The sequence below is a fragment of the Myxine glutinosa genome, chromosome 2, assembly GCF_964187855.1.
Source record: "Myxine glutinosa chromosome 2, kmMyxGlut1.1, whole genome shotgun sequence".
NCBI lineage: Eukaryota > Metazoa > Chordata > Myxini > Myxiniformes > Myxinidae > Myxine > Myxine glutinosa.
This window is the reverse complement of record NC_136262.1, coordinates 136,042,094-136,068,892: the sequence shown is the minus strand read 5'-3', so window position 1 is coordinate 136,068,892 and position 26,799 is coordinate 136,042,094. Positions and strand designations below refer to the sequence as shown.

Sequence of the window (26,799 nt, the reverse complement as noted above, 5' to 3'; positions counted from 1 at the left end):
CTCCATACATATTGCACCACCTCCCAAAACGTACCTGCAACCAGACAGGGGCATTAAGAGACCGATATCATTTTTAATGTTAAGAAAGTAGAGGCACAACACTCATTCACCCATCATGTCATATAACTCACCTTGTCAGTTCCTACCAAGCAATATGGCAATTTATATGATCATCCCCAAAAACATCCCACAGCACTCACTTAACACTGGCAAAAACCTCAAACAGCTGGCCGAACAACATGGCTCTGGGATATGTGTATAACCTCGATCCTGTGCTACATACTAAAAGCATACCCTTAAAACTTGTAAATGGGAACACAAAAAGTTCCTCCAAAAGGAACGCCATACAATTTGCAAAATTTATTGTTCAAAAATTGTTACTTTTGTACAGCAGGGTGGGGGTTTTTCATGGTTAGGTATACTGATCCAATTAATGGTCATCTCTTGATAAGCCTGGTGTTGGCTTAGCAGTTAGGGTGCCGGCTGGGGATCCTCGGATCCTGGGTTCGAATCCCGGTCGATCGCTGAATTAACACCAGGGGGGTTCACTGAGCCTGGCATCCTTCCGAGGTCGGCAAATTGAGTACCAGTTCACTGGTAATTCCCTGTGTGTCGCAAGAGGCGACTAACAGGGTTGGCGGCAGGAAGGGCATCCGGCCATAAAACATTGCTTCAAAAAGGGGACCACGGTGCCCGAAAAAGGCCAACCCCCGCCCTGCGGGGAAAAATGGCCTCTAAAGGTGGCTCTCGATGTTGTAGTTCAGACCTCTGCTGATTCGGGGGAACTCCCCTTGGGAGCTCACCGATCCAAAATCAAAAGAAATCTAAGACTGAGCGATTCTGCAGACCATCGAATGAAACAGCTGTATCAGGTTTAAGAGCAATCGTTTGGTAAGTAAGAGAAGAGTGGGGATCTGTTTCAGGGTGTAACCTCATGATCTGAAATAAAAAAACTGAAGCCTGAATGATTGTTTTTTTTTGTTTGTTTGTTTGTTTTTATGTTGGAGGCTCCAGACACAGACCCTATAGCCCTCATCAAAGCTAGGTCTTAATTAAATAAAAGAGAAGAAAAGTGTATGATGAAAAGTGTATGATGAAAAGTGTATGATGAAAAGTGTATGATGAAAAGTGTATGATGAAAAGTGTATGATGAAAAGTGTATGATGAAAAGTGTATGATGAAAAGTGTATGATGAAAAGTGTATGATGAAAAGTGTATGATGAAAAGTGTATGATGAAAAGTGTATGATGAAAAGTGTATGATGAAAAGTGTATGATGAAAAGTGTATGATGAAAAGTGTATGATGAAAAGTGTATGATGAAAAGTGTATGATGAAAAGTGTATGATGAAAAGTGTATGATGAAAAGTGTGTGATGAAAAGTGTACGATGAAAAGTGTACGATGAAAAGTGTACGATGAAAAGTGTATGATGAAAAGTGTATGATGAAAAGTGTATGATGAAAAGTGTACGATGAAAAGTGTACGATGAAAAGTGTATGATGAAAAGTGTATGATGAAAAGTGTACGATGAAAAGTGTACGATGAAAAGTGTACGATGAAAAGTGTATGATGAAAAGTGTACGATGAAAATTGTACGATGAAAAGTGTACGATGAAAATTGTACGATAAAAAGTGTACGATGAAAAGTGTACGATGAAAAGTGTACGATGAAAAGTGTACGATGAAAAGTGTACGATGAAAAGTGTACGATGAAAAGTGTATGATGAAAAGTGTACGATGAAAAGTGTACGATGAAAAGTGTATGATGAAAAGTGTACGATGAAAAGTGTATGATGAAAAGTGTATGATGAAAAGTGTACGATGAAAAGTGTATGATGAAAAGTGTACGATGAAAAGTGTATGATGAAAAGTGTATGATGAAAAGTGTACGATGAAAAGTGTATGATGAAAAGTGTATGATGAAAAGTGTATGATGTTTGTTTGTGAGAAAGATTAAAGCTAGCCTGGTCGCTGATAGTTTGAGTGAGACAGAAGGTAAGACCAGCAATCCTGACACGGAGAGTGCAAGATGGTTCTGGACACCACTTTAATGCTCCTAAATCAGGATGGGAGTACTACCCTGGGCGGTTGCTGTCTACAACCTACTACCGAGGAGACGAGTCGGGATCGGAATAATGTATATCGGGATAATGATCGGAATAATGTGCGGGATAATGTCTTGTATTTATGTGTCAGGTTTTAGAACAATCAGCCGGGTGATTAGGGAGTAGCAACAAGAGCAAAAAGTCGGGGACTTCCGGTTCCGGTCTCTGAGCCATGGATGTGTGATTTTCGCCTCTTCTTCCTCAAAGATGTCTTTCCCGGTCGTTTTTGTTGCGTTTTAGCTATTTATTCTGTTATCTTCGTGTTTGGTTTTTGTTTTAAAATTTGTGGCAATTTGCATTTGTTAAATTTTTCGTACCGGATTATTTGAGGCCTACCATTTCCTAGTTTGAATCCACATTCGCTCAAACAATTTCATTTCCTTACCTTCAAACCTCAACACCTCTCGGACCACCCGACTTCCTGCTCTCTACAATTTTTGCCGTTTTCCACTCGAAATTCTCACTGTGATCGTGAATATTTTCATCACACAACTAAGCTTTATTTTCTTCAACCTGTTGCTTTTCCCCTCTTCTGCCTAACCTTCAAAAAATATACATATCAATCATTGAAAAAGGTATTTGCTCCCACCATACCAACCATCTACTTTTATACACCACAACCAACCTAGATGGTATTTCATGATGCCTTTTACAATGTTCAAACTTCCTCTTTTTCCCGTGTCGAATTCTCTATTCCATGATAATTAAATCTTCTCCTTCTTCTTCTTATTCAAAAGTCTCTGACTTGAAAGTCTCAAGAAACCCAGTTTGTAGTAAATGTTCGATTTCCATTAATTGTTCCTTTTGTACTTCCGTGTCAAACCTTTCCCTCCCTGTTCTCTCCACTTCTTGTACTACCAACCCTATCTCTTACCAATGTCCCCTCCCTCTATTCCCTCCAACCCCCATTTCATCACGACCTTTCCCCCTACCTCTCCCCTCACCCCTCCCCTTCAAATCTCTCCCCTCACCCCTCCCCTTCAAATCTCCCTCCTCACCCCTCCCCTTCAAATCTCCCTTCTCACCTTGAAATTTCCCCCTCACACCTCCCTTTCAAATCTCCCCCCCCCCCCCCAACCCCTTCCCTTCAAATCTCTCCTCTCACCCCTCCTCTGCAAAGTTTCCTCTTAACTCATCCACAAAGCTGCCTCCTCCCCACGACCTCTCTTTTCCAATTACTTCCCTCTGTTACCACCCCCCCCCCCCCCCCATATTACTCCTCACTGTGCCTTATCCCATCAACACATAGCCTTTGGTCCTCCTCCTCATCCTGCCCTCTCTCTTTGCTCTTCTGCAATCTCCGACACACAGTCAACTGCTCTCCCTATCTCATCTCCCTCCTCGTACCTTCCCCCAACCCTCCACTCTCTTGTATCTGATGCTCCCCCTCACTCTTCCTTAACGGTATGGACCTCAAACTTCCAGTGCCTTCACTCAAACCTGACTGATCCCTCCATATAGGTTGCTTCTCACATACCAGACTTAATCTGCTTAACAGAAACCTTTCTCCTTCAAGATGTCTCTGATTCCTTAATTTATCTCCCTGGTTACTCCCTCTTCCAGTATGACAGACCTGAGGCTCGTCCTGGTGACGGAGTTGCACTGCACATAAAAAAAACTATTTCTCACTCTCTATGTACTGCTCTTACACCTCCCAAATCCCATGAGTACCTCTGGCTAGAGCTTGCCCTACACTCCCACCTTTTGTTCAGATGTGTGCTGTACCGTCCACCAAACAGTGATGACTCCATTTACATTTCGCTGTCTGACAACGTGGCCCAATTCTATCCACTCATCCCAACTCTCTCTAAATCATATGTGGTGACTTCAACTGCCCTCATGCCAGCTGGCTGGGAGTGGGTACCTCTTGCACCTGTCATGGCACCTCAGCAAAGGACTTCTGGAGTCATCACTGTTTTGGGATTGACACAATCTGTCAATTTCCCAACCCGGATCTTGGTCAATGGTGCATCATCTCTTCTAGACTTGGTTATGACAAATTTCCTGCAAATGTCTGCTGCTCTTCTTCTGCTTCAATAGCTTCATCTGATCATTTGCTTGTTAACGTGGACATCTCTATGGGCATTCTCAGGGAGCCTCCTCAGTGTCGACAAGTCTGGCATTTCAATCAGGCCGACTGGCATGGTCTTCAAGCAGCCATCAATCATCTGGACTGGTCTCCCATCTCGAATGCCTCTGACATGAACTCATCCTGGGAATTCTTCCAAAGTAAATTGCTCTCTCATGCACAGAGTTATCCCATCTCGTCTTCAGTTGTCAAATCCTTCCTCCCGTCCATGGTACAATGAATCTTGTGGTGAGGCAGTAGCCCTGAAACAACTTGCCTTTGCCTCTTGGAAGGCAAATCCAACTCAAGGTAATCTCAGTGTAATGAAATTGTGTCTAAGTTGAACCCAGGTGTTATGCTGTCTCCAACCACTGAGAGGCTTCTATAAGAACTCGGACGAACATCGCTCCGATACATTCCTGTGACATTTATTCTGTGTGGTAGTGTATACTCGAATGGTGCGTATATCTAGATGTTCCAGGCTTGCTTGCACTAATTGCTAATTCATTGTTGCTTCCATGATTACGGAATACTGATACAAAGCTTGATTATTTCTTACAGGTGTTGCCAGAGATCGAAACTGAATTAAACCTACTATTGGGACAATGTTGTAGACCTTGATTTTTACAACAATTAATTCAGTTTCCTTTCTTCGTCCCGAACGAGAACGACATGGCTCATAAGCTGATCCAAGTTCCAGTTTTCAGCGCAGACCCCCAGGCGACGGCCGCGCAACTGACACATTGGCTGAAGATCTTGGATAATCAATTCAATTCCCAGGAGGGAATCACCGCTGACACGAAGCTTGCAGTGCTGCAATCCAAGGTGAACCATACTGTGTACATGTCCATTACACAGTGCGCGACGTATGATGCTGCTGTGGCCGAGCTGCGACGTATCTACATTAAAACATGAAGCGTGGTCTACTGCAGACATTTTCTTGCGTCTCGTCGACAACAGCCCACGGAGACCGTAGACCAATTCACTCAAGACCTCTGACGACTACTGAAGGACTGTACCCCTGCAGTACACGCACCCATGAACAAGTCTGTGATGACCTTGTCCACGATGCTTTTGTCTCAGGTATAAGATCGCCGGTCGTCGGACAAAGACAACTTGAAGAACCCGACTTGACCCTAGAAGAAGCCCTTCGGTTATCTCACGTGTACACCGATGCGCAGGAACAATCCGACGCGTATGAACGCCCATACGTCACTGCGGGGATATCCCGACAGACACGACCGGAGAGAGCTACCGCCGAGCTAGAGGATGCTGCACCTCCGCCGGAATCGGGGACAACGGACACTCTCGAGGACCCCGATTCGAGTTTGACGGCGGCTGCTGCTGCTGGACCCAAGCCAGGAAGTAACGCTAAGTGCTATTTCTGCGGGAACCAGAACCATCTCAGGTCAGTTTGTCCGGCTAAGGAAGCGAAGTGTCATTTGTGTTCAAAGACGGGTCACTTTGCAAAAGTTTGTCGAGCGTCGCGGGGCCGGCGAGCTCGCTCGACGCTAAATGTGCTTATCTCCGCGCCCACGGTACGAACGGCGCCCGGCGCGCCTCGCCCGACCTTTATTGGGATCGCCCCTCTCCGTGGGCCCCGAGCTGAGAGCTAGACCTTGATGAGACTCGCCGCGCCGACTAAACAAGTGGCGCAATCGCTTCAGTACGCGGCACGGCCGTCCTTGACAGGAATTCTTTCGACGCCCGGCCAACTTCCGGGATCGGCCACCCGATCGGCGAACGCTGGCTTCGAAATTCCACGTGTGGCACGAGCGCCCTCCGGAGGCGGCACGATCGACCTCCAATCTACTTTGACGACAGGAAAGCTGGGATCTTCGCGCGTGGCACGAGCGCTCCCTGGAGGCGGCACGACTGGCCCACAAGCAACTTCAACAGCACGAAAGACATTAGCTGGCGTCGGATCCACATGCGAGGCTCGAGCGCCTCCTCTCGACGATTCTACATCGACAGGGCCACCTGGCCTATCCCGCGCGAATATCCCACTCATAGTCCGGCAGATATGTGAAGAATTGTGGTAGAATTGTGCCTTTGATGATACAAGCATGAAACTTGGCACACAGTTAGGGCATACCCTTACAGTGAAATTTGGATGTAGGGGCATTCCAGATTTCTCCTTGGCCCAAAATGGCGGCCATTTTACAAAATGGCGGCTAAGAAGGACATATTTACCTATTATTTCAGACTTGTCATTTGTGCTGCTATTGAAACACAATGTAATGAGCATATTATAAATTGTCATGTACATGCTATGCAATACCTTCATACTGGGTTCAAAATTGGAATCTACGGTGGCCTATAAGGGGCAGAACAAATGGTTTACCATTGCAATAGACAGGACTGGTCTAGCGGTTTAATTATTTAACTTTGCATGACTATCTGATTTCTCCTGGGTGTAATTTTGGTTCAATACCTTTATATGAACAACTTTGATGTAGCTTTATGAACTTTCCTATCATAGACTAGGTGACTATAAGGAACAATGCAAGGCTAGTGAAAAGTTACGAAAGCGAATTACTATATTTATGATAATAATGTATGTATTTCTTTTTCAGATGATAACTCGACTGCACTGCACCTTCGCTCATTGACTGTGGACAGTGGACAGTTATATGTAGCTACCTAGATTTGGTTCCCAATTTGTATATTGATTGGATGGTGGTGGTGGATAATGCTTAATTGACAATGGCCAACAAAAATTTCAAGCTATTAGACCCCCAAAGCCCTAGTACATCTGGAACAAACATGCCTTTATCTGACAGATTGGGAGAAGTGTGTGTTATGTCAGGAGGTCACCGATGAGGCCCTTGCCTGTCCAGCTGATTCCAAGCGAACCACAGGGTCCGGATACCAAACTCTTGCAGATTATCTCCTCACCTTCAGCCAGATGGGCTGCCTGCCAAAATCTCTAGAACTGTCCCGCCTGGACGATGGTGAAGGTATCCAGTCAACCTTCCAGAGCCACAAGGCTAAGTGGCATGATTCATGCAGACTGAAATACAACAAAACTGAACTGCATCGGGCACAAAAAAGAGAAACGTCTAGTGAAGAAACCGCAAGTGTCTCAAGAAAGTACACCCGTCACAGAGTACATGTAGACCACACACAGCCACAGCCTGAAAAGTGTTTCTTTTGTGACAAACCAGCGGGTACTAATTCTCTGCGAAAAGCTTCCACCTTCGACCTCGATAAACATGTCAGGACAGCTGCCCTGAAACTAGGAGATCAGGCACTTCTTGCTAAACTGAGTGCAGGTGACCTTATAGCACAAGATGCACAGTACCACGTGAAGTGTCTGGTGTCACTTTATAACAAAGCAAGGGCCACAAGCACAACACTGAATGAACAAGATGATATCAATCACGGTATAGCACTTGGAGAGCTAGTGTCCTACATCGATGATGCCCGCACAGATGCTCTTGTGACACCAGTGTTCAAGCTGGTAGACCTAGCAAGACTATACACCACCAGGCTGGAACAGCTTGGAACAGTCTTGACCAGGCGTGTCCACTCCACCAAACTCAAAGATCGAATCATGACATATTTTCCAGACCTAGAGGAGCACATGTCCGGTCGAGATATTCTGCTTGCTTTCAACCAGGATGTTGGCTCAGCCCTTCAGAAGGCATGTGATCACGACACTGACAGTGATGGAGTTTGTCTTGCTAGAGCCGCAAATATAGTTCGTAGAGACATGTTGAAAATGAACTCAACATTTAGTGGTTCATTTGAAGCCCACTGCCAAGAACATTCGGTACCTAATTCGCTTGTATCACTAGTTTCTATGATCTTGAATGGTCCTAACATCCAAGAGCAGTCAAGCCACTCGTCGGTATCAACACCTACTCTCACAATCTCACAACTCCTTATGTTCAACAGTTACTCACGCCTGCGAGAGAGTAGCAGGACTACCACGTCCACGAGGCACAGTCACAATCGGGAGACTCCCCTGCCTGTGTACCTGGGCACCCTTATCCACACAAAGACTCGAAAAAGAGACCTGGTTGATACTATGTTCAACCTGGGTCTCTCGATCTCCTATGACAGGGTGCTTAGCATCTCCACGGACTTGGGGAACAGAATCTGCCGTTTCTTCCAAAATGAGGGTACAGTTTGCCCCCCTGAGCTAAAAAGTGACCTCTTCACAACTGGGGCAGTGGATAACATTGATCATAACCCCAGTTCAACAAGTGCCCACAACTCCTTCCATGGCACTGGCATTTCACTTTTCCAGCACCCAAATAGCGATAGCCGTGGAGTTCAACGGGTAAACCCAGATGACACATCAACAACAGATGCACACCTGCCACAGTCATACACCATCGTACCTCCTGTTGTTCTGGGTAAATGTGACCCACCTGTACCCAAGCTAGCGGGTCCCAACAAAAGCAACTGCCAACTCATCCCTGAAGCAATGCAGATTGAGTACAGGTAACTGATTATTGTGTTTGAACTGTGGACAGTTATATGTGTACCTAAATAACCAAGACTTGTTAACTTGTGTGGACTTGTTTGTTCTTAATTGTGTTCATTATCTTGCATTTTGACAGGTGGCTGGAGCAGATGGAGAAGACAGTGCTATCTGACACACCACTTAAGGGAGACGAGACAGTATCATGGGCTGGATACCATGCCAGCAAGCAGTCTATTCCAGAAGAACCAGAGTGTAGTGTGGCCTTAACTTCATTGCTGCCTCTCTTCTATGACCAGGCAAAATCTGTGGCAATGATTCGTCACTCCATGGATGTCATCAAGAAAGCAATCGATATTCTGAATCCAGGTCAGATCCCTGTAATCACACTTGATCAGCCACTGTACACACTTGCCAAACAGATCCAATGGAGATGGCCAGAAACACACGGAGAAGATCACTTCGTCATGGTCTTTGGTGGACTCCATATTGAGATGGCAGCATGGAAAACCCTCGGTGACCTGGATAGCAGTGGGTGGACAGGCGTTCTGATGCTTGCAGGGGTTGCTACAAGTGGTACTGCTGATTCCTTCCTGAAAGTGACCCATGTGACACGCACACGACGAGCACACCAAGTCACAGCCAGTACTCTCTATCTTCTCCTGAAGGAAGCCTACAGCCAGTACACCAGTGGACTAGATGAGGGACAGGATACGATACCACTAGATGACTGGTGCGGTGAACAAGCCAATGCAAGTCCACAGTTTCAGTTCTGGTTCCTAATTATGCAGCTAGAACTGGCAGTCCTGATCTATGTGAGATCCGTCCGTGAAGGAAACTTCCAACTGTACACTGATGCTCTGACCAAGCTTGTACCATGGTTCTTCGCCTTGGGACATACAAACTATGCCAGGTGGATCCCAGTTCACTTGCGCGACATGGTGACACTTGCAACAAAGCATCCAACTGTATACGCACAGTTTCTGGCAGGAAACTTCACCATGAAGAAGACTACACGTGCATTCTCTGCCATAGCCTTAGACCAGGCACACGAGCAAAATAATGCATTGGTGAAAGGTGATGGAGGGGCTGTAGGTCTTACGGAGAATGCTGCAGCTTTGCGCCGATGGATGGTGTCTGGTCCAGAGATGGCCAAACTGATCTATAAGTTCGAGGCCACAACAGAAAAAAGAATTAGGAAAACTGAACTAAAACACCATGAACAGACAAAGCACACGCAGGTAGCCTTTGCTCGAGATGTGAGAGCACTCACCCGTGTCATAGGAGAGATGGGGAGCCCATTCTGTGACGACAGCAAAGATCTCTTGGTGCTAGACAGCAGAGACCTGGCAGACCCAGCAGTCATCAACACCCTTTACCAGATCGAGAAGCTGGGAAAAGAACAGTATGACACATATGTGAACGAGAGGCTTGTACATCAGACAAAGCCTATCACTGACCCAATAAAAAGAAACAATCTCCCTCTCTTCAGCCGACCCCCAGTCAGAGAGAAGTCAAGAACAGAGTTGAAGGTGGTATCTCTGAAGAATGACTGCGTTCTGTTCTCCAGGCTGTTTATTGCATCCCAGACACGGAATGGAGATCTTGATGAATTCTTTGCACATGAAAACCAAGCTTGTCCCCCTGCATTGTCACAAATGGGCAAAATCCGGCTTGGAACCAAGTCTGATCTGGTTGGGTGCTTAGAAGATCTGATCACCTCACGGGAAAATGATGATGTAAGCCCCCCTGTTGAAGTCATGATCCTGGATGGAGCAGCCATCGTGAACATGCTGGCACCTCGTAATGCGAAGACCTTCTCTGAGTATGCATCACTAGTATTCTTGCCATACATCACATCTCAGATACAAAATAAGAGCAGGGTTGATATTATCTGGGATGAATATTTCCCAGACAGTTTGAAAGCCGACACCAGGAAGACGAGGGGTAAAGGCACCAGGAGACGAGTTGAGCCATCTAGTTCCATCCCTCGAAACTGGCAGGCCTTCCTTCGCATAGACGAGAACAAGGTAGAGTTGTTTGACTTTCTAGCAACGAGGATAGCAAACATTGAGACTGACAAGCAAATCGTCACCACAAACCACAAAGAAGTTTTTTGTACACAGCCACGAGATGTTACTGGTCTTTCCCCGTGTAGTCACGAGGAGGCAGATACAAGGATACTACTCCATGTCCAAGATGCAGTCAGACAGGGCTATACCAAGGTGTCAATCCGCACAGTGGACACAGATGTTTTGATCCTTGCAGTGGCAGCAACTGGATATCTTGACATCGATGAACTCTGGGTTGCTTTTGGCACAGGGAAGAATTTCAGGCACTTGGCAGCTCACGAGATGGCTGTGGCACTGGGACCAAACAAGTGCCGAGGGTTGCCATTCTTCCACGCCTTCACTGGGTGTGACACCGTGTCCTGCTTCGGCGGAAGGGGGAAGAAAACAGCATGGGAAACATGGAAAGCCTATGATGAGGTCACCTCAGCTTTCTGCGCACTGGCTGCCACACCAACCATTTCAACTGCAAATGACAACATGGATCCACTGGAGCGTTTTGTTGTTCTGCTCTACGATCGAACAAGCAGCCAGGAACATGTTAACGATGCCCGCAAGCATCTCTTCACCCAGACTGGTAGATCAATAGAGGCTATCCCACCAACGCAAGAAGCCCTCAGACAACACATCAAGAGAGCTGCCTACCAAGCCGGCTTTTGTTGGGGCCAGATGATGATTTGTGCACCTGAGCTCCCATCGCCAAGTGAATGGGGTTGGAAACAGAGTAATAACGGCTGGGGGATATATTGGACAACCCTCACAGAGGCAACTGAGGCATGCCGACAATTGATTAGATGTGGATGCAAGAAGGGTTGCAGGAAACAGTGCAAGTGTGTTAAGGCCCAACTCCAGTGCTCAGCTCTGTGTCACTGTGCAGGGGAGTGCACACGATAGTATACAGGAGGAATAACACACCTGTTACATATACACAAACATGTGGAAGACTGTTTTGTAGACTGTTTTATAGTGAAAGTCACTTCCACAGCGTTAATGTGGCATTTTCACTTCATTTCCATTGTGTTTCTGGAGTTTGCTCAAAATAGCTCAAAAAGTAATTATTTTTGTAAAGAATAAGGACCAAATAAATGTTATGTGAGTTTGTTGACATTTAATTATGATCTTACAACCTGTTTACGTGAAAAAAACATCATAGGTGTGCTTGAGCAATAAGTAAATCTAGTTTTATAGACATCGGTACTGTGTATCTTATTATCCGTAAACGGCCATTTTTTAAATGGCCGCCATTTTGTCCCTAGGAAAAGATTTGAATGCCCCTATATCCAAAAATCTTCCTAGTAGTATGCTCTATCAGTGTTCAAAATTTCATGCTTGTATCACCAAAAGCACAATTTTTTCACATATCTGCTGGGCTATCATGATTGAAGGAATTTTTGCAAATGCTTTAATTGACACGGGATCCACCGATAGTTATGTTGATTTTCGACTTGTATGGAAGCATGGATGGCCGATTCTTGGGACAAGACGCAGAATCTTCATGGCTTCTCAAGGGCTATGGCTTAGCACAAAGGGCAAATGTCGACTGAAGCTTGTAATTAAGGGTCGAATGTTTCCAGATGTGCATTTAATGGTCTTACCAGCATTATGTGCAGAAGTTTTGCTAGGACATGATTTTCTCCAGCGACATAGGCGCTTGGAAATGGAATTTGGTGGTACTGATACTCTTGCTGTGTGTGCTCTTGCAGGGATGGAAATTGAGCCACTGTCGCCGTTTCCCAATATGACCACAGACGGTACACCTGTTGCGGTTAAATTGCGACGCTACTCACGGGCTGACACGCAATTCATTGCGGAAGAGACTGCACAGCTACTAAACCATAGGTACCATAGACTAGGTACCATAGAACCTAGTCGGTCGCCTTGGCGGGCCCAAGTTCTGCTGGTACGAACCGAATCACATCGCAAACGCATGGTAATCGACTATTCGCAGACGATTAATCGGTTTACCCAATTGGATGCCTACCCACTCCCGGGAATGGACTCCCTGGTTCGACAGGTGGCACAGTACTCGGTCTATAGCATTCTCAATCTACGTAGTGTGTATCATCAGATTCCCATCTCCACAGCAGATCGCATCTATACTGTGTTTGAATCAGGCCAGAGGTTGTACCAGTTCACCCGGCTACGTTTCGGGGTCACGAATGGGGTTGCGTGCTTTCAAAGGGCTATGGACGACCTCATCGCTAAGGAGAACTTAACCGATGTCTTTGTCTATCTGGATAATCTCACGGTTTGCGGGTATGACAAAGAACATCATGATGCTAATCTGAAGCGCTTCCTCGAGGTCGCGCACAGGTATCGCTTGACTATGAATGCGGCTAAATGTCGCTATTCTGCTCGCACGATAGATCTCCTGGGGTACACCGTGACCCATGGCTCTGTCGCTCCGGATAAGGAGCGTCTGCGACCCTTGCTCGACATGGCCCCACCCTGCGATCGTGCTTCATTGAAGCGTGCTCTCGGGCTGTTTGCTCATTATTCCAAGTGGGTTCAAAATTTTTCCGCGAAGCTCCGCCCACTTGTGGATTGCGATGCGTTCCCCATGAGTCTCGCTGCCAAGGCCGCTTTTCATGGCCTTAAGTCCGACATCGCTGGCACCGCTGTGTCGACAATTGACGAAAATAAATCCTTTGTTTTGGAAAGCGATGCGTCGGATCATGCGATAGCTGCGACACTCTCTCAGGGGGGGCGCCCTGTGGCCTTGTTTTCAAGGACTCTCTCCTCCGCGGAACGGAGACATTCGTCTGTCGAAAAGGAAGCGTATGCCATCGTCGAGTCGATCAGGCGTTGGCGTCCCTATTTGCTCGGACGATGTTTCCAAATTATCACAGATCAACAGAGCGTTGCATTCATGTTCGACACGCAGCATGCTCAACGCATTAAGAATGAGAAAATCACTCGCTGGCGGATCGAGCTCGCCGATTTCTGCTCCACAATCAAATATCGCCCAGGGCGGGATAACCTTGTTGCCGATGCTTTATCGCGGCCGGCGATGTGTGCGAGCCTCACCTCTTTTGAGGACCTGCGCATTCTTCATGACACCTTGTGCCATCCCGGCGTGACACGTTTCACTCATTATGTGCGCAGTCGTAACTTGCCCTATACTATTCTGTTGAGGATATTCGTCAGCTCTGTCGCACTTGTTCAGTATGCGCTGAACTCAAACCTCGCTTCTAAAACCCTCCTCTGGCCACGCTGGTCCAAGCCACTAGGCCGTGGGAGAGATTGGCGATGGATTTCAAAGGACCACTGCCGGCGTCACCGGCTTCGAGTAATTCTCATTATCTACTCACGATCGTTGATGAGTTCTCTAGATTACCTTTTGCTTTCCCGTGCAGAGATATGTCTGCTGCTACGGTTATCCGGTGCCCGCAGAACTTGTTTTCTATGTTTGGGAATCCGGCCTATGTGCACACCGATCGAGGCACGGTGTTCTTGTCCCAGGATGTGAGGAACTTCTTGCTCCAGCATAATGTCGCTTCTAGCTATACTACTCCGTATAGGCCACAGGCGAATGGACTGGTAGAACGCTTTAATGGCATTATATGAAGGGCCGTTACTCCGAGTCTTAAGTCCCACGGCCTCGGACTAGACAAATGGGCTTGGTCGCTACCCGGGGCATTAAGCTCGATCAGGACTTTATTGTGTACTGCTACCAATCAAACTCCCCACGACCGGATGTTTCGTTACCCGAGGCGTTCGGGTAGTACCCGACCTTTACCGGGTTGGCTTGCTGAGCCGGGACCGGCTTTTCTCAAACGTGCAGTTCGCATGAGTAAATATGACCCGCTGGTGGATAAGGTGCAGGTTCTCCAAGCTAACCCCGAGCACGCTCGTGTGTTGTTGCCCAATGGATGAGTCGACGGTCTCAGTACGCCACCTGGCACCATGCGGGGAAGTTGACGAACCAGCTTACGATTCCGTTGATCCACCCGTTTATCCGCCTATGGAGTATCTGCCGGCTTCCTCACCACTACATGCACCCGATCCGGCTGGCCCTGTGGGGCCACCGCCATCACCCGATTTAGGCGGCTACTCTGACGCGGGGGACTCCGGTCTTGGGGATGTAGTACCCGGTAGTTACCGGACCCGCGCCGGGAGAGAGATTCGCCGCCCCGACCGCTATGGTTGGGACTGACTGACATGGACTGGCAACTGCCGCTCGGTGATATTACTCTGCTGCTATGCGCTGCTAGCTTGATTTCTGCCTTAGCGGAAGTGTAGTTTTAACGGCGGGGAGAATGTAATGAAATTGTGTCTAAGTTGAACCCAGGTGTTATGCTGTCTCCAACCACTGAGAGGCTTCTATAAAAACTCGGACGAACATCGCTCCGATACATTCCTGTGACATTTATTCTGTGTGATAGTGTATACTCGAATGGTGCGTATATCTAGATGTTCCAGGCTTGCTTGCACTAATTGCTAATTCATTGTTGCTTCCATGATTACGGAATACTGATACAAAGCTTGATGATTTCTTACAGGTGTTGCCAGAGATCGAAACTGAATTAAACCTACTATTGGGACAATGTTGTAGACCTTGATTTTTACAACACTCAGTTCCTTTCACAAACATCGGAACAAGTGTGTGTCTACCCTCAGGAGAGCCAGGAAACAATATCTCTCTCTGCTCTCAAGCCTGAACTCTCAAACCTGTCTCCCTCCTCCAAATCCTGGTGGTGTCTGGTCAAATCTGTGTCTGGTGTTTGTCTCCCTCCATTCCCTCCATTACCTCAAACAGCTACACGCTGACTCCGCACGTGAAAAAACCCAATGCCTAAACTCTGTGTTTGCCTCAAAATATTGTGTCCCAAACCCGTCTCTCTCTGTACCCACCGTACCCAGTCGTATCCAGCTGCTCCTGGACTCGGCGTCCTTCTATCCTGACAAGGTGGAGGAGTTTCTGTCAAACCTGGACTCCGATTCTGCAACTGGACCAGAAGGCATCAGCCCACGGGTCCTAAAATCCTGCTCTGCCACTCTATCTCACCCTCTCTCTGGTCTCTTCGCCCTCTCTTTTGCTCGAGGTCATCTGCCATCAGCTTGGAAATCAGCTAACATTACCGCTTTACACAAAAAGGTGCAAAAACAGATCCTTGCAGCTATAGACCAATCAGCCTGCTCCCAATAATCAGCAAGGTCATGGAATCCATCATCGCTTCTGATATTAAATCCTTTTGGATTCAGACGAGGTCACTCTACTCGGTACATGCTGCTTCTGCTGTTTCAACAATGGATGGAGGCCCTCAATGCCAAACAGGAAATCAGAGCTGTCTCCCTTGACATATCTCGTGCCTTCGATTCGGTCTGGCACCCTGCTCACCAAACTCTCCTCTTATGGTATCCATGGTAACCTCCTCGCATGGCTTGCGGACTTCCTCTCTGGTCGCAGTCAACGTGTGGCTCTGAATGGAATTCTCTAATCTCCCATTCCTGTTCAGGCTAGAGTGCCTCGAGGCAGTGTTCTGGGCCCTGTGCTTTTTCTGGTCTTCATTAATGACCTCTCCGACTCTCTGGAAAATCCTTTCTATCTCTTTGTTGATGACTCCACTCTCTGCTGCTCCATATCTCATCCCACAGATCAGCAGGCAGCAGCCTCTTCACTCTCTGCAGACCTGGACAAAATGACAGACTGATAAAACAAGTGGAATATGTCTTTCAATGTGGAAAAATTTCACACTCTCACTTTGTCTCTCAGAAAAGACTGTCTGGACAACCCTCCCATCTACTTTCTCAACAATCCTCTCCAATAAGTTCTGTCACTCAAGATGTTGGGTCTCACTATCTGCCATGATCTTTCCTGGGAAAACCATATCTCCAAGCTGGCCTCCAAAGCCAGTCACCGTCTGGGCATCCTCCGTCATGGGAAGTCCTTTCTGGACACGTCTGATCTCCTAACGACGCATACAAAGCTTTCATCCGCATGATGATGGAACACGGCTCTCCCCACTGGGCTGGTCCTCCTGCATCACACCTAGCTCGGCTTCACGCTGTAGAAACCAAATCTTTCAAAATCATTCGTATCTCCCGCGATGAAGGTGATTCTGAGGCCCTTTCACTCTCTCACCGCAGGCAGGTTGGTGGTCTTTCTGTCTTCTACAGACTCCTCTCCGGCCTAGCTCCCCCTGTCCTGTCTGTGCTCTGTCCCCCTAATATACCTGCAGGACGCACAAGAACTGCCAGCAACCCCTCTTCTGGTAAAACTGCCAAATTCAAGACTCTCTGCTCACCTTCACTCTTTCATTCCTCTTTTCTTCAGCCTCTGAAACAAACCCACACTCTCTCTAGAACACCCTTGGACTCTGGAACACCCTTGGTCCTGCCAATTCCAGATAAAAGTTCTACGAAATGTTTTTGAAGATTTTGATTTCACAGAGGCATTATGTACTGTGTGTTGTTGCTCAATTCACAATATCCTGAATAATAGAAATCAATTTCTGATGTTCCAATTCAGTAAATCTTGTATGCAAATTAAAGCAATTTTCAATGAAGAAGTAGAATTTAATGCGAATGCTTCAATGGATATGCCTCCGCCCATGTTAGACGTCAACCCAGTGTTATGTTTCAACTCGATTAGATGTCTCATGCAAAACCACAATGGCACACAGTAGAGCGCATACCTCTGCCATCTTGAACAGTTTACGGTTTGTATCCCACTAATAAGTCAGATATAAAAAAGACCGGTGACCGGTACCTAAACACTTCCTTGATAACATCTTTTAAACAAATTAGTGATAAATTCATCCAAAAGAAGATATATAAAAGGCCATATTCTAATTTCCAATCCCAATTTCACAACATAAATAAAAATTAATTAAACAAGGAAATTCTCATACCAAAGGCGAACGTCAACCTTCACGATCAACAGAAAATTAGTACTCAAACATGCACAACTCCCGGAACCCATCATCATCTCACAAATCAGTATTCAATAAATATAGCACAATCCCAAACAAAAAGCAGCAATAAACTCATCATATATCTGTACCACAGAGCTGTACCACAGAGCATTGGTGCTGTCGCAACAGATTTCTGGGCAAGGGTTATACTGGGTGGTTTGCCATTGCCTTCCCAGCAGTATTTAGGGCAAGAATTTGGAATTTGGTCATGGTGCAGGCAATAGCTCGTGCACCCATCGCAAAGGACACCATGGGATCCAAGTCCACCACCGAATGTCCATCCGAGAGATGGCACACAATGAATCATCCTACCCATCCATGAAACACCAGGATGACAATTTATAGCTGGGTCGGGATTCAAACCCAAGATAGACGGCTTAGAGACGATTGTGCGTACCTCTAGGCCATCCTGCCAGCACTTTTATCAACGAGTATGTTTCAAATAGTCACAAACCAACCATTCCCACAAACAGATTAATGACCAAAAGGCTATTAATGAATTGAAACTTGACAATGAGGCTCCACCACCTTTCAATCCGTTACAGATACGATAAAAATTAAAATGCTAAAAACTCCAATTCTACAGGACCACACATCTCGAATATCTATCTCAAACACCTAGGCCCTTTAGCCATGAATGAACTCGCATAAAATATACAACCACTCATGGACTCGTGCTGGGACTCAGCAGAAAAACCTCTGATTGGAGCAGGCTCTGTAATTTTGGCAAAGATTTGTCGGATAAGTTTGCAATTTATAGTTTACTAGCTGAATGCACCCGGCGTTGCCCGGGTTCTTTTTGAATGAATTTAATCTTCTGTACATAGGTCTGACGCGAGCCCAGTATCAGTTAGTGCTCAACGATTCCTTGTTCTTTCTTCTGTCGGGCCCCACGAGAGAGAATTTTGAAAGCATGTGTTGCAATCAGTCAGATATTCCTATTAAGTGCATAAGTTGTACTTCAAGAGAATTTTGAAAGAAGAAGAACATTTATTGCGAAATGGGCCCAGCCCGGCCGAGGCGGCCTCGACCGGCCTCGTCATCTAGCCTATAACCTTCCCGGGGCCCATCCCGGCATTTTTTGTTTCAGAGGTTTCCTCCTATCTTTCACCGTTCAGAAGATTAGCGAGTGCAGACAAACAACCAAAAACTTTCTTTTATACATATAAATATATAGAAGAAGATGATAGATAGATAGAAGATAGATATCTTGGTCACCTTTGCCACTGAAAGCTAATGAAAATTGGTTCAGAAAGCCCCCTTTTTCCACTTGTATACGCATGGGCATTCAGCAATTTATATTGTGGGTACTTCGGCTTTGCACACTAATCCTCCCCGCAGAGGTAGAGAATGCGCATGTTTACGCATGCTGAAGTACAATGGGTGTGACGTGGGTTACATAACCACTGCACAGTTTCCTTGAGCAAATACAATCTCTCTCACAAAAACATTCAGAAGAGCGATTTGCAGCTCTCGCTGATTTCACAAACACGAGTCTCTGTACAAGTGGGAATTTTTTGCACGATTAAATGTTCGAGCTGAGTGACATAAACACTTCCGCACGTTTTATATTTTGTGGAGCAGGCACAAGTCACATGACAATCTCAATCATGTTAACCATGACAAACCTTTTTTTTTTTTTTTTTTTTTTTTTTGTGATTTTTCACCATTGAGAGATGGGGCCAAAAACGAGATATAGCATGGTATTTCAAAAAGGTTTGGACAAGTTATGACTAAACCAAGTACATGAGTTGGTTCGGTGATAAAAACAAGCAGATTACATTTTGGTTCAGGTCCGAATCCAGATCCGGTCTATCTGTGGGATCCAAAACGTAAACTGTTCAGCCTGGCGGAGGTGTGCGCTCCACAGAGTGCCATTCTAGTTGACAATGATATGGTCTAAAATAATGAGCAATTCACCACAACATACTACATTGATCAATACCAACCTGAACACCATCTGCAATTATCAAATAAAGTAAGTATAGGGCACAGACGACAAAAGTAAATAAATAAATTAATAAATACCTCAAATAAATACATTACAATAACTAGAGGTTCCAGGGAACCTGATCTCAACTGGTCGATATCAATATGGTTAGAATATGCATAATAGAACCACAAACGATATAGTTTATATGTGCTAAAGAGGTACAGTAACGTTGAAGGTATCTCATGTTTAAACAGGAAACTAGAAAAAATTGAGTTTTAAGTGAGGCATGAAAAGTAAAACTACCAGATTGACTACAATTGATTTTTCAATATGTCCGCCCTGCCGCGCCCATTTTTGGGCGTGTAACGCCCAAATGCAATCCCAAACTAGTTTATGTCTTAAAGATGCTGCATAACAAGTTTCATCAAATTTAATCAATATTTGTGACTTTTAGAGCGTAGACATCGAATTGTTTACAGACGACAGACAGACAGACGACAGACGACGGACACTGGGTGTCGACAAAAACTCAGCTGGACATAGTCCAGTTGAGTTAAAAAAGCAAATACAAATAAATAAACAACTCACCCTCCAGTGAGGATAGGAGAAACAACCCTCACAAACGGTGGGTCGAAAGGAAAGTTATCCTGCAAAAGAGTGAAAGCTGAAGCTTAGGTGGATATGCCAGATCCGATTCAAAAAGCAATCGCCAAAGGGTCGGTCGGATGATTAAGCAACATTGACACCAAAAAACAACCTTCTTTTAACAATATTGACAATGGACTGATGACATAGCTCTAACCTCATGCTGAGGTGATGCAAACTTACTCTGAATGAAAAATTCATGGAAATGCAGCATTTTTCCTCTTTCTCCTTCAGGACCAGAAGATCGCTGTGAAGAGCGCTATCTGGATCGACTCTGCACACACATCACTGGGTGTGACTTCAGTTTCCATGGAAAATAACGCAATTAAAAAGATGCTGAATAAAATCAGTTCTTGTAAATAAATATTCATGGCACTCACTTTAGAATTTTTACATTCCATTCATATAGACTGTCATTTACAAGTTCAACTGCATAGTTTCCTGGAAAAGAAAGAGGTGGAAATGAAGATCTCATCACATCATTAAAACGTTCAAACAAAAATGAGGCAAACAAAACAAAAAGCATGCTGGTGCCACAGTGATGAGCATTTATCGAAACACGGCTTTTATCGACCAACAAACCTCCCTTGAAGCTTGCAGACCTGTAGATATCCCGCAGCTCCTTCATGAGTCTGTCTGTAGCTTGCACCGACCCAGACACCGTTCCCTGTAAGATCCACCGTCCAGAAGCAATACAAACAAAAAAAAACGAACGTGCTACAAAAACGTCAGATGACAACAAAAATCAATATAAAGCAACACGTCATCAAGTCAATATTTGTGTTTGTTTAGTACAATGGATCTCAAACGGGGAGCACAACCCACCACTCCCCAATCCCCACCGCACCATTTCGACCCCCATAGTGTATCGTGAGAGGTTTGGAATTTCTGTTAATCCTAATCACATTATTAGACAAAGTCTGCTGCCACAGAGTTAGGGCCTGGGCATCAAATTAAAATTTGGAGGGAATCTAGGACTTGCAAAAGGCATAAAAAAACCTGTTGCATGCCGAATCCGGTACTCATGACAATGAAGAGGCCGAGCAGCATCTCATTCAAGAACTATAGAGTAATAGGTGTTTATTCAAATTTGGGAGGCAGAACAAATTAATAATATTCAGTTAAAGTAGCTGTTGCATCTGATTTTTTTTTTACATACCTGTATGGGTACATGTTTGGTTTGGGTGTAAGGTCGGGGGGTCGAAGGTGGAGGGTCGGTGAGGTGGAAGGGAGTGGGGTGTCAAAATACATGAATCAATTAAGCACGAGAGGGGAGAGAAAAAAAAAAAATTAAAATATTTGTAGTAGTCACCAAGTTGATGGTTAGTTAGCACATCTGTAGCTGTACCTTATATTGTACAAGTCATATTGATTTGCGTTAATAATACAAACAAATTAATTTGGGGTGGGGAGAGAGGAAGAGAAAGCTTGTATATATATATATAAAAAATAATCCCCATAGCTAAAAGCAAAAATTGTATTCCAATGGTGCCAGAAAACCCCGACAAATGGGAAAAGTGTGCAACTGGCGGGAAATGACAGACTAGGACGAACGTCTGTGCAAAATAATGACTTCCCTTCATAATGAGCATTAAAAATCCTTCAAGGCAATTATAAAACATGTGCACCAAAGTGTCATCGCGAAGCACAGCGGGCAGATTGTGCATGCAACAAGGGAATGAATAAACAGGAAAAAGAAGAGGAGGGTAGGGGAGGAAACAGAGTAACCTCCACGGAAGAGGGTTGGGTTCGGCATTGTTAATGGAGATAGAAAAGAATGCAGGTACGGTTGGAAGATTTGCTTCACTTAGATCCAGGCCCAATATTCATAGAATTACTACTTTAAAACACTTATTCACACCTTTTTAGGTTGGTTGGGAAACATTTTTGGCCCATGTCTTTCAAAATGAACCAGCTGGAGAACAGGCTGGAAACGTATTTAACTAAAGGTGGCACAAATTTGGAATTCGGATCCAGGTACTATATCAACCTCTTCAATATCCAGGCCTATCTTGATGTGTTCACATTATATAATCAGAGACCTAGATAATTCATAAATGGTGCTTTCTCCACACCTCCCCATCAGTCCAAATTGGCTTTTGACCAAAGAAAGAAAAAATAAGATGACCCTTTTCTTTTTATCTTGAAATGTACACATTATATAGTCACAGAGACATCTCCAGTAAAGTGCAGGACAAGAAACCCGACATGAATAATTAACCCATTAATAATAAATAAAAATAATAATAACAATAATAATATTTTATTAATCCACAATCTCAATATGTAAAGTTTAAAGCCATTTTCTTTTTCTTACAATTTTCATAATTTGTGTTGCAAAGGAAAGACATGTTTTATTCACCTTCAAGGAGCAGAATTTAATGGGATAATATACAGTACTCTCTAGTTCCACATAAACCTCAAATTCAAGCGTCTAATTTGCAAACACCATAAATGGGAAAAGAGGAGGTGAGCAAAACACCAATTTGAAGCATCTCGAGTAAATAGAACCCACAAAAAGCACATTCCCTATACTACTTATAATAATAATACATTTATTTTATAGTATAGTATAGAGCTTAACAATTTCCATGTTTTAAACGTTTCCCAGTGTGTACCCTGGTCAGAATAGGTACACCGTATCCCTGCGTGTCGTAAGAGACGACTAAGAGGGTTGGCGTCAGGAAGGGCATCCGGCCATAAAAACATTGCCTCAAAAAGAGAACCATGACAATTACAAGTACATATGGGCAGGGTGCAGCCCGAAGTGGAGATCGGTTTCTGAGGTTTGGGACATGGAATGTAGGGACAATGACAGGGAGATCAGGAGAAGTGGTGGAAGTATTGGTCAGAAGAAGAGTGGACATATGTTGTGTGCAAGAGACGAGATGGAAGGGAAGTGGTGTGAGAATGGTGAAGGGTAGGCAGGGACAGAAATACATGTTTGTGTGGCAAGGGTGCTCGGAGGGCGTGAATGGTGTTGGTGTCCTGTTTTCTGACGAGTTTGTAGACAGTGTGGTGAGTGTGACTAGAGTGAGTGATCGGTTGATGATGGTGAAAATGATGATTGGAAAGCTCTTGGTGAACGTCATCTCGGGATATGCTCCGCAGGTTGGTCGAAGCGATGAAGAGAAGGACAAGTTCTGGTGTGCGATAGAGAAGCTGATGGAAAACGTGAAAGATGAGGAAGTTGTTGTGGTGGGAGGAGACCTGAATGGACATGTGGGAAGGAGTATGGATGGTTTTGAGGGAGTTCATGGGGGTTACGGATATGGTGTGAGAAATGGAGAAGGTGAAAGGATTTTGGAGTTTGCTGATGGAGCTGATTTGTTGATTTGTAATACTCAGTTCCAGAAAGAGGATAATAAGCTTGTTACATACACGTCAGGTGGGTCGACGACAACCGTTGACTACCTGATGGTGCGGAGGCGAGATAGGGGGCACCTCCGGGACACAAAGGTGATCCCGGGGGAGGAGGCTGTTTCACAGCACCACTTGGTTGTCTGCGACATAAGGGTGAAAGGTGCGAGGAGAGCTCGGCGGGTGAAGTACCAACCGAGAATGAAGGTGTGGAGGTTGAAAGAGGTGACAGTAAGGGAGGCATTAAAAGAGAGGCTGAGTAGGGTAGAGGATGATGTGGTTGAGCTTGAAAGTGGTTGGATGTCAATGAAAGCTCGTCTGTTGGGAGCCGTTGGTGAGGAATGTGGATGGACAAAAGGACCACCGAGGCAGTCGGAAACATGGTGGTGGGATGTTGAAGTTGGAAAGAGGATTGACGAGAAGAGGAAGAAGTTCAAGGAGTGGCAGAAGGCGAAGGGTACGGGAGCAGAAACAGCAGAGCATGAAAGTTATAAGGCAGCCTGGACGGCTGCAAAGAAAGAGGTAGCAAAGGCGCAGGAGGCATGTAGGAAAATGTTCGGAGAACGCTTGGATTCGGAAGAGGGTCAGAAAGCAGTATTCAGGATTGCAAAGCACATAGCGAAAGAGAGGTGTGATGTGATGGAGGTGAGTTGCTTGAAGGATGAAGTGGGACAAATCGTTGTCGACCCAGATGGAATTAAAGGAAGATGGAAAAGATATATGGAAATGCTGTTGAATACAGAGAATGAATGGGATGGCAACATAGAGAGTAACCCAGTTTTAGGACCGGCAGAGAAGATAACTGAGAAGGAAGTTGAGGAACCGATAAAAGCAATGAAGAGTGGAAAAGCGGGAGGGCCGACGGGAGTTGTGGGAGATATGTTGAAGGCAGCGGGAAATTGGGGTGTGAACAGAATGACAGTGATCTGCAATCTGGTGGTGAAAGAAGGCCGCATTCCAGTGGATTGGGAACTGCGTACCCTCGTCCCTCTATACAAGGGGAAAGGTGACCCTCTGGAGTGTGGCTCGTACCGAGCGATAAAGTTATTGGAGCATGGAATGAAGGTATTGGAAAGGGTGTTGGAGAGGAGGATAAGGAAGAAAGTGAAGATCGACGAAATGCAGTTTGGATTTATGCCAGGAAGAGGAACGACAGATGCGCTTTTCATTGTGAGGCAGTTGCAGGAGAAGTACATGGATAAGAGGAAGAAGTTGTTTTTTGGGTTTGTTGGTCTGGAGAAAGCATTCGATAGGGTTCCACGCAAAGTATTGACATGGGCATTGAGGAAGTTAGGAGTGGAGGAATGGTTGATCAGAGTAGTGATGGCAATGTACAAAAGAGCGCGCACAGCTGTAAGGATGAAGGACGGGCACAGTGGTGAGTTTGAGGTGAAGGTGGGAGTGCATCAGGGGTCGGTACTAAGTCCACTACTATTTGTAGCTGTGATGGAGGTGCTGGCTCAGAACATAAAGGAGGGTTTACCATGGGAGTTGTTGTATGCAGATGATCTGGTGTTGATTGCGGAAAGTATGGATGGACTGAAGGAAAAGATGAACAAGTGGAAGGAATGTATGGAGACAAAAGGTCTGAAGGTGAATATCGGAAAGACGAAGGTGATGGCAAGTGGTAAAGCATGCGGTGAGGTGGAAAGAACTGGGAAGTGGCCGTGTGCTGTGTGCAGGAAGGGTGTCGGAGTGAACTCCATTCAATGTACAATGTGCGCTGAGTGGGTTCATCAAAAATGTAGTGGTCTGAGAGGGTAATTTACCAGTGTGGCAGCTACATTCAAATGTAAGGTGTGCACAGAGGGAGCTGCAGATGGAGGAAATGTTGAGTTGCATCTTGGAGACGGCGTGAAGCTGGAAGGTGTGAAAACATTTTGCTACCTCGGAGACATGCTGAATGGAGAAGGTGGATCAGACTCGGCAACGGTTGCTCGAGTGAGATGTGCATGGAAGAAGTTTCGGGAACTGAGTGGCGTGCTGATGAGGAGGAGAGTGTCGCTGAAGCTGAAGGGAAAGGTGTATGCTGCATGTGTGAGAAGTGTTATGATTTATGGGAGCGAGACATGGGTAATGAACGTAGAGCAGCAACGAAGGCTGGAAAGGGTGGAAATGCGAATGGTTCGATGGATGTGCGGAGTATCGTTGAGAGAGAGGAAGACAAATGCTGAATTGCGAAAGATGATGGGAATATTGCCTGTGATTGATGCTGTGAAGAGGAACAGGTTGATATGGTTTGGTCATGTGTTGAGGAAGGATGAAAGTGACTGGTTGAGAAGAGTGATGGAAGTTAATGTAGAAGGAAGTAGAGGACGGGGAAGACCGAGAAAGACTTGGCTAAAGATGGTGGAAGAAGAAATGCGGGCAAGGGGGTTAACAAGGAGAGATGCAGAAAATAGGGCAAAATGGAGAAGATTGTCATGGGGACCGCAAGGCTAACCCCCGCTCTAGCAGGGAAAATGGCCTTAAAATGCATGTTGTTGTTGTTGTTGTATAGTATAGAGCGTAATCTCAGTGTCGTATAGAGCTTAATCATACATTAAGGTAATCTTTTCTCTGGTTTTGCCTGATCTTTTCTAGGACATCCAGATTTTCTTTTTCGATTCCATCCTCATCGGTCTTTTTCTCCTCGGGTGGCTCGTCCTCCTTCATCTCGTAATGGTCCATATCATCAGTGTCTTGCTGAAATAAAACCAGGAAGGTCAAAACAAAATATCCACTTTATTTTTTAAGGTGCCAACTCTCTGCACCAAAGAAGATTTGATTTAACCAAAAAATACAAAACATGCACGCCATCATACTTGATGTACATTTTAGAAAATTTGTTTCATGGTCTGACCTCAGCCATATCTTCGTCGTCATCTTCGGAGCTCATATTTTCATCGGTGGTACTCTACCAAAATAGACACAAGGTAAGGTAAGTATAATTTTTTTTACGGCGTAGTCTGTAGGGCAAAGCCGTCGAGAACAGTGTCTGTCCGTACGTATGTAGATCCCTCACAATCGTAAACCAATCAGAGCTGAGGATCTGGTCACATGGCAGAGGCGGTGTGATGTGATTATGTCTGTGATGTCATTACGGCATACGACAGCTGACTCCACACACCACCATTTTGGACACCATTTGGCACACCGCCTATGCCGTTCAGGCCGGACATATCGTCGAACCTGTCATATATCACAATTGCAATGCTCTACCTTTACGTTTTTCCTTCAGTGTGAAACACAAACAAACCGATTGTTAAAATGATCATCAACTATCGAAAA

The 26,799-nt window shown here is 45.3% G+C and overlaps 1 protein-coding gene across 4 annotated transcripts in view; it reads right to left on the bottom strand.

Annotated features, from left to right (window-relative positions):
• LOC137421217 (ubiquitin-conjugating enzyme E2 Q1) overlaps positions 1-26,799 on the bottom strand; it is a 122,189-nt gene that overhangs the window by 35,438 nt on the left and 59,952 nt on the right. Inside the window, exons 5-11 of one of the 4 annotated variants that reach the window (XM_068107043.2) lie at positions 26,372-26,425; positions 26,071-26,214; positions 20,752-20,836; positions 20,550-20,610; positions 20,353-20,443; positions 20,113-20,171; positions 1-34 (exon numbers count right to left, since the gene is read on the bottom strand). The exon at positions 1-34 is cut by the window's left edge and continues 15 nt beyond it. In XM_068107043.2, the coding sequence (XP_067963144.1) occupies positions 1-34; positions 20,113-20,171; positions 20,353-20,443; positions 20,550-20,610; positions 20,752-20,836; positions 26,071-26,214; positions 26,372-26,425 (528 nt within the window). The remainder of the gene's footprint in view (positions 35-20,112; positions 20,172-20,352; positions 20,444-20,549; positions 20,611-20,751; positions 20,837-26,070; positions 26,215-26,371; positions 26,426-26,799) is intronic. The other 3 variants (XR_010983277.2, XM_068107045.2, XR_013622379.1) reach the window with 3 other exon arrangements.